Below are 12,307 nucleotides of genomic sequence, written 5' to 3' on the forward strand. Positions count from 1 at the left end.
CCCAGCATTACTGCAATCTGAGAAAGCAGGCATTCAATGCATGCAGCCCACATCTAGTGATCGTTCCTTGGTGTGTGTTCTTTTCTAGAGTGATGGCCTAGAGCACACGCGGCTGCTGGCACAGAAGCACTGTAGCGAGGCCGTGCGGCACCTGGCACCATGGGTTGAGTCACCAGAAAAGCAAGCACTAATCAGCATCACTGAGAAAGTGCTCAACCGCAAGAAGTGACCACGTGCAGGCCCACGTCCATTCCACAAGACGAAACCAGGCTATACACAATAGGTGCAGAAATTTAGACAAAGTGTACATAAAAACAAAGCCAATGCCTGCAGCCCTAGAACACTACCACCGCCCCTGTGGAGAGAGCACTTGGACAACATATGAGTCGAGCTGTTTCATATATTTTGCCTGACAATCAAGAATTTGACAAAGTGATCTTCACGAATGTGATGGCCATTGCGTGCTTGAAAAAAAAAAAAAAATAGTGCTATTGAACTTTGCGCATGCAACAGACAACGAAGGTGCTGTCTTTTCGACATTTATAATGGCTCCTTTTGTTTGCCTGAATTTCATCCGTGAGTGCTCATACCAGCAGTCTGCACTGGAGAGAAGTAACCAGGAAAGTGGCGAGTAGAGCAAGAGATAACACGGGTGCTAGTTGTACATAAGACCTCACTCCGATTAATGTACATACAAGTAATGAGCTTGGCCTTGAATATAAATAATAGACAAGAAAAAGCATTTCTCTCAGTGGGAAAGTTACATTCACTGTAGACTAAGATAGCATACTTGCAATGACGAAAATTACTACTATATGAAAGAGATTATAACAGGACCAATCAGTTATACTTAATATTGTACGTTATTTATCTTCTGCAAGTTAGATGTGCTTGCAGAGTATACATACTACCCTAATAATGCTGTTAAAAAAATAACATGTACATAGGAGTATATGACGTTTCGGGAAGTACTACAAACATATTAAGCCTATTACTGTAATTGCAAATAAGAAAAAAAGGATTGTTTGGCCTCTCGGGAAGTACTACAAACATATTAAGCCTATTACTGTAATTGAAAATAAGAAAAAAAGGATTGTTTGGCCTCTTTGTTACAGTTACAGAAGTCATTGATGTTTTAAGGCATTCATTTGTAATGGAACACTAACAGATCTAAACGAAGCAAATAAACATTAACAAGTGTCACCAGACTCGTTCTTTTGGCATGTTTTTTTTTTTTTTTTTTGCATCTTTCAATTATGAAATCCAAATTTTTCCACACTTTGTTTCGGTGAAACTAGAGTACTTATAAGAATATATTTTACATGATGCTTTCAGAATGTAGCAAGGGTTAAGTAGTTGGTATATAAAAAGCTTACACAGTATTGAACACCAATTTCTGTCGCCTCTTCTAATCGAGAAAGGGGTCCAGAACTGTACACAATGTAAAAAAAAAAAAAAAAAAATATTGGTGCCACCATTGGCAGTCTGCAAACAATTTGCTGCACCTGCGACAACGTGCTGAGCAGTGGAATGTCTCTGGGGAGCTGCATGTCTCATTTGGCACAGATAGGTGTGGCCCCATCAAGAATTTCAAAGGCCAATCGCAACAGGCACCGTACCTCGTTTGTACACCTGAGGCACTAGGAAAGGCAGAATGTCCTTGAATCCCCCTTTATCAAGTGCTTAAATATTCTTGATTTACATTTCTTGCATACGCTTGGCAAGGTTTGTTTTGATATCAGCCAAAGTCAAACCAACCCAATCTGGTCAGAAGCTTTACAGTTGGAGGTCAAGGAGGCTATCACAAAGTCAAGGAGGCTTTGGTTACCTACAAAAGGTCTCATTGTTTACAACAGCGTTTTGTTTTAAACATGACAAAAAATGTTGCCTTAGTGCCTCAAGTCCTCAAATGCGGTACACGAACACTCAAGTGAGCCTCATAATAATGTTTCCCATTCATGAGCAAAACAGTGTTGTCTGGCTTCACTGTTAGTAAATTCCACTTTTTTGAATAATCCATGCATTGTAGACTTTTGATATCTACTGTACCTCATCACCCCTCAGTTTGCTTCACTTAGACCAATCATACTGATGAAGCAGTAGTATTTGGGCAGTACTATTGCCAGTGTTCAAGGCTGCTCAAGGCAGCTTACTCATTACTATCTGTTGGTTGCTGCATAAAAATAATTGGAGGACACTTAAGCTTCGCCTTTAAGAGTGGAATGTGATAGCGTTATCCGGCTCCGTTCGCATCACATTTTTCTTTATGAGTAGGCTTCACTGCAACACATGCGGGAAAGCCACTATATACACTGATCCCCTTAAAGTCGGCTTCACTTTAAACGAAAATGCATTGCTGGGAAGACATTTTTACAGGAGCAATTTAAGCCGTCTTATACCAAAATGTGAAGGCCCTAGGACCTTTATGTATTATAAACACGACAGCGTCAAGGGCCCCGTGTCGCAAAAAATACGGTGCCGGCGTGTCCGTGGCGGAGAAAATAATCTCGACCCACCCCCACCGCGCAGGCCATCCGCGTGGCGCAAGGTTTTAGTGAAAAAAATATTGAATTTCTCACAGGGAAATCCCTCAGAGAAATAGTAAAGTACGACTTAAGCACAAACAACAGACATGGTGGCATTGGATTGTAATTTGAATATACGAGAAAACATAATTCTGTTACGAGGAAACTCAAATACAAATCGCAAATACAAACCAGGTCAGTCGGTTACACAACCCCCCCCCCCCCATGTCGATATGTTAAGTACTTCCAGCCGAACTTCCTCACAAGTTTATTTACACATGACCATATGAACATCAAGGTCTCACTTTTGCAAGCATTTTGTTGTTAAATTTGCCTTCACAAATTATTTAAAATTTAATTAAATTCTCTGGTCTTACGTCCCACAACCACCATCTGATTATGAAGCATGCTGTAGTGGGGAACACTGGCTTAATTTCGACCACCTGGGGTTCTTTAACGTGCACCCAATGGCCGGCACACGGGTGTATTTGCATTTCGCCCCCAATTAAATGCAGCCACTACGGCCGAGATTTGATCCCGTGAACTCCTGCTTAGCAGTGCAATGCCAAAGCCACTAAGCAACCACGGCGGGTGTTGATAAATTCAGATAATGATTAGAGACCGGACTTTAGGCAAATGCCTTTTTTGTTCCTTGCGCTCCTATCGCCCCACTTTGATATATGAGCATGAATTAGAGGTTAGGAAGGGCTTTTATAGTGTTTTTATAGTGCCTATAAATGCCTATTAATGCCTATTTTCAATATCGGCGCCTATATGAACACTATTTACCTTCAAGTTTCGCTTTCGAGTGCAGTTAGAGACCGTTATTCAAGTTACCGGGCAGCATTGACTGTTTGGAACTCTCTGGGGTTTAACCTAGTCCTCTAGTTCAACCAACTCCTGGAAAACAACCGCTAGCAGCAGTGAAATGGGAGGCACCGGCCAGCACACGCCGCCGCGCTGACATGGCACGAGCGGTTGGCGAATGCAAAACCGCGGGGAGCCGTCAGGGGAAACGAGAGTGAAGAGCAAAAGAAGGAAGAAAACTGTAATGCGCAAGCGGCTTTTGTTTTGTTTGTAATTTACTTTTTAAAGTGTTCACCGCCGTCAAGCATTCCTTCTCAGCGTACAAGATCATTCTCAGTTACAAGAGAGGCACAATATTGAATCCAAAAATCTGGAGATGGTGGTAGTTTGCTATTGTCTCCACAATCTTCACAGTGATTCTTAGACTACGTTCCGCGAGCCTTCTAAACAGATTTCTTCAAATATGTACACTTCAAATTGGTGGAAGTGTATTCGGCAGTGTTGGGACGTTTTGCCTGTACAATTCGGATAATGTCATTGTATATGAGAAAATTGACAGTTATGCCTAACAGCCGTCAAGTGAGAACATGTTAATTTCTTAATAAATCATAGTCTCTCTTGCATTTATTATTTATCTGTTTTTGTTGTGTCTTAATTTAATTGCTTCAGGCAGACATAAAGTAGCGTTTTTTTAATCAGTATTCCCAACTTTCAAGTATTCTTTTTCATGATTGTTTCACTATATGCGACGCTAGAGTACAGTGGCCGTTCAACATGAATATCAGCAGTGTGCTTGTAGAATTAAGCCAATTGATCGTTATTAAATAAGTCCAGTAGTTTTATGGGGCAATTGAACGGCTATGTTCAATTGTTGGCGCCTTTCTGCCATCATACAGAATAACATTTCTTGTTTTATTGTTGTAGATACAGGCCGTGCACGTCTTCGTTTGAAATAATTTCCATTTATGTAAAGATTTATTGTGCCTATATATTTACGACGTTGGGAGGCCTAAAACGCTGTTTTGATTGCCTATTTTTGGCACCTAATACGTGCTTTTGTAATGCCTAAAGATCCGGCCTCTAATAATGATTGATTGTAAGAAATTCATTTCTTTCACATTTTGCAAGGTTGACGTTTCCCAGCGTCTTGGACGAGTGGCACTGCGTCCTCGTATTTCTCACGATGTTAAATTGCAGCTCACACTCTGCATTGCTCTCTGCTATCAACAAAACACCCAGTGTCACTTCGGCTGAGCACTACATTAAAAATACTTGAAGATACTTCTTGCGCTAGCGCTCCTTGCTTTTAAAGCCATGACTGGCCGTAGGCCTACGCAATGCCAGAGCGGCTGACGCCGAGGAGAACGATGGAGAGTTGATGACACTAGGACCACTAGGGCACCCAACAACCCTGTCAGCGTAAGGAGCGGCTCTTCGGTTAACGAAATAGCGCATGTATAGGGTTTCCCTACTACTTTCTTAAGAATGTTTTGCGCGATAAACTTCTAACTGGATTAGATTGGGTTGGATATTTTTTGCCAATGTAGCCTGACAAAGTGCTGGACGCGGGAACGGGACACAACAGCAATTTCCGGGAGATTTTCCTGTCAACCGTGCAACCAGAAGAAATAGTCCAAATCCGGGAGACTTGGCAGGTATGTTTTATTAATTGTTTGCTGTTGCCCGAGGCGCACGCATGTACAAAATTTAGTAAGGCTCGGTTTTCAATATTCCCCTCAATGTTGTCTAGAACCAAAGTACAGCGAAAGACCATCAGAACTGGAGGACGCTTAACCTTCGCCTTTTAATTTAAGAGTGCAACGCGATAGCATTCAAAGATCCCTGGCTGCTTATCATGCTTTTTTCTCGTATATTCAAATTACAATCCGACGCTATCACATGTATAGGTTGTGGTCAAGTCGTACTTTACGATTTTTCTTTGAGAAATTCAATTTTTGTTCACTAAAGCGAAGGGCCCGCCCAGTCGGGGTGGTTCAGGACGATGTGGTTCGGCATGATTATTTCCGCCAGACACCGATGCTTAACGCCGACGCCGGATTTTCTGCGACACGGGGTCCTTAACGCTGTCGTGTTAAAATTAATTTCTATCCTCTGGAAATTTTGGCTACACAAAGCCATTAACCTCGTGCTACATGAATTTTGATTTCGTGAAAAAAATTTGACGAGCCTTTGTTTAGGCCTGATATGCCTAGGCAGGCATCACTTTTCTAAGAAATTGCTTGGTTGCGACGTCGCATATCATATGATACGATATGACACCATGCAGTATATACTCGTAACTGCATGGTGTATCATATATGATATGCGACATCATCGCGACAACATCAAATGCAGGAAGCTTGCAAGAAATCTCTGAATCATGAAAAAAACATTAAACATTGCTTTAAAAAATGGAGTGCATTTCTTGCAGCTTCACAACATTGTCATTGACTGACGTTGCTATGCATAATTTCAAGAAGCTTCACGCAAGCCGCAAAAAAAAAAAAAAAAAAAAAAACCTTGTTCCACTTGCTTAGAGTTATTTGTTGTTGCTATTAGCTCTTGGAACACGACAGGTCCCATGCTATCTTCATAGCATAGCTAATAGTTTCTGGTATAAAACTTTTCATGTGCCAGCAATATGTTTTGCCAAAGCAGTAAACGCACAACACTATCAATGTTCAAAACACTCGCCAACTACACAATTTAAAAGACTATTCTAGCTTTTTCCATTAAAATCTTGTGTTCCACACTAAAGTGACAAAAGGCAAACTACGGAAATTTTATTCGTTGTGGCAGAAAAGCATCCTCTGAGAACAGCGTACACATACACATTCCATGGATGCAGAGTTTTGGAGGTGCACTTTACGCTTACAAAAATATTCAAGCCACTTTGGTGCATGACAACACCGAATGCCACTTTAATTCATTTGGCTCTGAATGTAACAAACAATGGATGATGGAACACCCCACAAATTGACAATACATGCAGCGATGTGCACTGTGCTAAAATCCGAGGCCAAAGTTACAAATGTGCACCCCGTGCTGCCTTTACTACTTGCTGCCTACTGCTATTGGCATCTCTTCAGTAGAACAGTTTATGCCAGCTCCTGTGGAACTTGACACTTTTTCAGCTTAACGAGCATTCAACATAACATGTGCTTGCCCTTCTCCCATTAAGACGCACTACGCAGCCGACCGAGCAGGAGACATGCACTTGTGCTCTCCTTTGCATTTGCGTAAGTGATGGTACTGATACCTTTCCAAGGCAAATCAACACTCTGACAAAGTGAAATCTAAAAAATTTGGGACTGCCTGTTCTGATGGGACTCCGACTATCCGACACCACACTGCCTGTCTGGTCACTATTCTGTCAAGTGCAGCATAAGTCGCCACTCTTCGTTGGCCAATCACCTGTCTCTTAGAAAGTACAGAGGGATATGTGCTGGCTAATCCCTACATGATTCAAGAACTGCTGTCACACGCAGGAGGGTTAGCGGCAGGCCTTCGTGTGGAGTAAACTCCTTTTTGGCCGAAGCCACACATCGCCTTGCCAGCCACAGAGGAGGTTGGCAAGGCAGGGTTGATCAGTCGCCACTACAACATCGATTCACCAGATAATGCAGGCACAGTTTACCTTTTGCGAATCTGAGACAGGTCCTTCCCACTCAGCAGCTGCTTGACGTCATCTGCATCAAGAGTTTCATATTTGAGCAGTGCCTCTGCCAGTAGCTTGTGCTCTTTCTGGTGAGTCTTCAGGATTGCCTTGGCCCTCTCGTACGACTCCTGCCATAGAGCAGTAAGAGCGCACCATATACAAACTTGGCGCAAAAGGTAAGCTATAATAGGTGTACAATAAATGACAGGCTGAGGGAACGCCATGCACAGTTTGGGGCGTTAGCAGGATCGGGACATCTGGCAGATCATTGTAAAAGATGCCTCTGCACATCTTTGTCTGAAGGCACAAGTGTTCTTGGTATGCAATTAAAATGAGACATGAAGCCTTTTGCATTAAAAGAGATGGTGATAGCATTGTGATTGTGAGCACAGCATCAATCGCACTGTGAAATAAAAATTTTTTATTAATCTTTGTCAGTGGTTGCGCAATACGCATACGGAATGACTTGTCATGGGCGTATTGATTGTGCGCTTGTCTGTCGTCACATGGGTTGTAATGAGCTGTGGGCGAATATAAAAATTTTCGAATATGAATTGTAAGTATCAAATACTGAATAGTGAGATGTGGACCCATATACAGTATAGACCACTTATAACGTAACCGCTTATAGTGCAGGACCGGATATAGTGCGGTCTTTTAAGACTCCCGTTAATTTTCCCATAGCACTCCATGTATACACGAATCGCTTATAGTGCATTTGCGGGAAACGAAATACCGGTTACAGTGCGGCTGCCTGGGAGTACGGAAGTCAGCAGACGGCGAACGCTCCCCTGAAACTGGCGCCCCAAGGAGTGCTCGAGAAAGAAAGAGAGACGAAGTGGAGGAGAAGGGCACATGGTGCAAACGAACAGCCAGTGAGGCTGAAACCAAAAACTTGAGTGTGAGTCGTGAAATATCACGGCGCGTATAGCGAGTGAGCGCCACGAAACTGCCAAGAAACTGCAACGCCGGCCAACGCTTCCTTCACGATAACGGCAGTAAACGAAACTTCAGGGAGCGGGCGGCGTCGGCACGGCACAGCGCCCTTCAGGGCGCACGCGGAGACCGTGGAATGTAAGGGAGGAGGGCGGCAGGGAAGGGGATTTATTTCGCTTCGGCAACTCCGCCGCTTTGGTGGCTCCCCTCGCCCTCCCTCGTAACTCCCTCACTTGCGACTGTCACCGTGCGCGCCTGCCGCCGTGCAGGTGCCGCCGCTCCAGCCGGCCCGGCGCCAGCTCCCCGAAGTTTCGTTTTCTGCCGTTATCGGGAAGCGGGCGTTAGCCGGCGTGGGTCGTTTCGTTGGCCGGCCTGGGACAGCGCTGCAGCATGCAAGGTCAACACGTGACTAGAAAGTAGATGAAGCATAAAGAAGGGTTCACTGCCATTTTCTACGCGTGGCTACGGTAGCGTGGCTGACACGTCGGCACGTACACGCATCTTCCGGCACAACACAGAATCGGCGACCTTGCCATTGGAGAGAGGGTGAAATTTCCGCCGCATTTTTTTTTCTTTCTTTTTTTTTTTTTTGTTCGCACGCGACATTGAGGGGTCTCTCCTAAGCTTTTACTCTATATGGCGGTGCCGGAGCAATGCCGGTCGGAGGCGCCGCCGCGTGAATTATTTTGAATTAACGAGATTCGACTGTAAATTGAATGCAAACGTTCTAGCCGCATTTCTCGACTGTCGCATACGCGTGGCGGCTCGGTGCACATGTTTTGCATATGTGCGGTCCTTGAAAATTGTTGCTTTGGTTATAGTGCGGATATTCGCGACTCCGGCGACTTATGTTATAAGCGGTCTACACTGTATATGTGTGTGTGTATATATATATACACACACACACATCGGGAATATTTCGGTATAATTATGTACCACACCTGTACCAACTAACTAGGTAGTGCAAAAGAGACAACTACTGCTAACTGACAGGGACAAAGGACCAGTTTCAAACAAGATCACTAATCGTCATTAAAAGAACTAAACGAATAGCTTATCAACACCTATAGAGCTTGGCTGCAAACAAGATTTCCAAGAATGAATGGCTGCATTATACATTTTGTTTCTGCACTGATTTGAAAACATTTGTTGTCTCTCTTCCAATAAATTGAGATACTTTGTTTAGCAGACTGAGAACAGTGGCAAGTCAGGTGTTGCGAAATATATGGCTAGTTTCAAGTATTCGAAAATACCTAATACTAGTTCCTTTTCGTGTATGAATAGTTAGTGTGCACTATTCCATTCACATTTGAAACTTTGAATATTCGCCCACCCCTAAATTGTAATGTTTTTCCGAAGTAAATATCAGGTCAAGACTAGTGTTCTATCTATCCTTGTGCCTTCAGGTTTCTCTTTTCCTGTGGTTTTTGTCTTTCAAATATGTTCTGCTAGTCATTACAGGGGCACTAAAGAGAAACACTGTATCAGTTTAGTTTGATAAGATATTCTTGAACTACTCAAGTTTTAGCTGATTTTTAGCTGAAACAGGTTGATTATTAGAAGACAAAATGACGGTCAAAGCATCCTTATTGAATTTCATGCCGAAACCTCTGGGCCAGTAAGTCCGTGGGACGTCACTGATTGCAAAGTACTTTTGCATTTCGACCATTGTGGTTCTGTAAAAGTTCTTGAAAATTCCAAACTTCGATCTTTTGGCTCGCTTGGAACACAATGTAGTCCATTTTACCGATAAAAGCTTGAGTATTGTGGAACGGTAACTTACTAACATAGGTCGACTAATTTTTCTCCTTAAAGTGCTGCACATTCCACTACACTATTCCACGGTTAATATTGTGCAACAATATGTTTTACTTTAGCCTGAGAAACTGCTCAGGTTTATGTGTTCAGATTTTATTACTTCTACAGTTATCACTCCAGGCAAAGTGCAATAGGACATTAAAGACTTACGTGCAGGAGCCGCTTTATCTCCGAGTCGATAACTTCAGCTGTGTTTGGTGCTAGCTCATTAACAACTATCAGGGAGCTGTGATCTTCATCAAATGTTCTCACACCAACCTGGAACAGGTAAAAGAAAAGTCGGGACCAATGACACTTGGATTTGAAATTTGAGCAGAAAGACAGCAATCTTCAGTATGAGACACAGCTATTTTTTCTCTAAATGCCAGGTCTTGCCACAGAGCTGACATGATTTTGCCATTGTCTTTAGAAGGGAGATGCAGTGAAGCTGGGCTGATGGGCATTGTGATTGCTAACATATTTAAAAACAAGTATTCATATCGAGGTTCAACTGTAGCTGTAGTATGCAAGGGATGCCAAGGGACGCATCTGCACATTCTACAAGTAAGGTTCAAAAGAACAAGTGATAACTATTGACTTGTTTTTCCTTTCATCAATGTACTTCTCTTGTTTTCAGTCTTTATAAGCAGATTTCCATGTTTTTGTTTGGGCAGAGCCCTTCTTTTTTTGACCACGGAGGAACACCAAACAAAAACAAAAAACGAAACGCCATTGCACTTGCCCCAATTCTAAAAATATCTTCATCTTCTGTACCCCAACAGTGGCTAACACAATGCAGCTTGGGTCTCCTGAGACAGTGGTAGCTGCTGTGGGTTCTTTCAGCTGCTACATGTTCATCCCCAGATCATACCATGAAACTCGCACAGCCACACACAGTTGCACTGCCTTTGTAATTGCTGTGGACATCTGCATAGAGGTTGCTCAACTCTTTGTCACATACCAGAACAGCAATAAAAATTCTAGTGCTAGCATAGTTCTTTTCACCTGATATCGCTGTCACAACAAAAGAATGTTGAATGTTATAATGGCACACCAACTGTAATGTTACGTGTATGTTGTTCAAAACCACTTCGCAAACAAAATTACAAAGGCGTACCAAAGTAGAACCCCTGTTGCCAGTCAAGGGCAGTAGCTTCTTACCCCGCCCTGCTTCAAGGTATGAATGACGTTATCATAGCAAGGGGATAATGATAGTGACAAATCACAGCAAAAACCATAGTTTGGACAGCCATCCCAGTTAACTGTGGCACTGGAGTTATGCTTGTATGGATTATGAATTTTATTTCGTAAATGTAATGCTCTTGTGCACATAGCTTTTAATCCAAGGCGCACAGCAATGAAATTTGGTAAAAGAAATTGTGGCCTAATACAGCTGGCTTCCGTTGAACTAGTTCGACTCTGGCTAATTAGCTATTTAGGCTAATTAGATCCTGACCAAAGGTCCCGGCGAGTGCTTATGCATTTCTATAGGACCAAACGTTAATTATTTCAATCCTAAAATTGGCCTTCGCTGGATAATTCCAACTTGAGCAGTCATCACACATGCACCTGACTCCTATGGTGACCCCTTTAGTGGCAGGCAGCATTTGTCTTGGCAGAGCTTAGGGGATACTACATGGAACACACATCATCTCCCGTCGAAAACACATATTTTTGGCCTGCCCTAGGAAGATTTTCAAGCAATAACTGTAGCTCACAATTTCTGATTATGGTATTTACCCAATTCTAAAGGGTGCCTTCACCTTTAGCAAGAAAACTGGGCCGAAAATTGCCTACAGGGTGCAATCAGATACAAAGCCAAAACTGTCTTCACGGCGTTCGTATGCTTTAACATACGCTTTACTGCAAAATATGGATGTTTTGCGGCAAAGCTGACTTTGGTAGACCGGTCGCTATTGAACACATATTAGATCCTCGCCCATTTCTCTTGCTAAAAATTCGGGTGCGTGTTAGATTTCTACTTTGTTTAAGGGGGGACGTGGCTTTGAAAATCAACTTCCTGATTTCTTCATGGATTTTGATGAAAATTGGCACAAATGTTTAGAATGTCTCCCTGATACTTCCATAAAAGTTTCAGAGTGATACCTTGAGAACATTTTATTGAGCAGAATTTTTCTCTCTTGAACTTTCTGGAGGGCCTGGGGAGCTTAAAAAACATTATGGAAGGCTCGTTGAGTATTGACTGCATAGCTCAATGCGTGCTGAAGGTCCGTGACAGTCTTACTTTTCTTTTTTTTCACAACACAAATTTTTTAGATAGTCATTTTTCAAGTTACCTTCGCACCAAGCACACTTTCGGGGTGAACGAATAGCCACGCCATAAATTTATAAAATGTCAAGATAAAAATGCGAGACTGTCTCGACCTGCACTGTAGTCCAAGGAACGTGACAAAAAAAAAGAAACAGTATCAAAATAGGCTAAACGGTAACGAAGAAATCGGCTCCAGAAACTGAGCAGAAAGGCGAAAAAACAGTTTTGAGAAAACGGCTCTCAAAGTTGCACCTTCTCTTCAGTTCTCTAAAACGCACCAAAGTTGTAATCTTTGATGTGTTTTGTGACGTG

The 12,307-nt window shown here is 42.7% G+C and overlaps 2 protein-coding genes across 8 annotated transcripts in view; one reads left to right on the plus strand and one right to left on the minus strand.

Moving 5' to 3' along the window:
• Positions 1-1,208, plus strand: part of LOC119456526 (all trans-polyprenyl-diphosphate synthase PDSS1) — a 58,219-nt gene extending 57,011 nt beyond the window's left edge. For both annotated transcript variants that reach the window (XM_037718355.2, XM_049669940.1), the window contains one exon: positions 89-1,208. In XM_037718355.2, coding sequence (XP_037574283.1) covers positions 89-229 — 141 coding nt within the window. In that variant the 3' untranslated portion in view covers positions 230-1,208. The remainder of the gene's footprint in view (positions 1-88) is intronic.
• Positions 1-12,307, minus strand: part of LOC119456525 (ATP-dependent zinc metalloprotease YME1L-like) — a 98,806-nt gene that overhangs the window by 9,122 nt on the left and 77,377 nt on the right. For 3 of the 6 annotated variants that reach the window (XM_049669939.1, XM_049669938.1, XM_049669937.1), the window contains 3 exons: positions 9,895-10,002; positions 6,970-7,118; positions 1,317-1,431 (listed from right to left, as the gene is read on the minus strand). In XM_049669939.1, coding sequence (XP_049525896.1) covers positions 1,332-1,431; positions 6,970-7,118; positions 9,895-10,002 — 357 coding nt within the window. In that variant the 3' untranslated portion in view covers positions 1,317-1,331. Of the gene's footprint in view, positions 1-1,316; positions 1,432-6,969; positions 7,119-9,894; positions 10,003-12,307 lie in introns of those variants that run through there. The other 3 variants (XR_007467609.1, XM_037718350.2, XM_037718353.2) reach the window with 1 other exon arrangement.

Source organism: Dermacentor silvarum, chromosome 6 (genome assembly GCF_013339745.2).
Source record: "Dermacentor silvarum isolate Dsil-2018 chromosome 6, BIME_Dsil_1.4, whole genome shotgun sequence".
NCBI classification, from domain to species: domain Eukaryota; kingdom Metazoa; phylum Arthropoda; class Arachnida; order Ixodida; family Ixodidae; genus Dermacentor; species Dermacentor silvarum.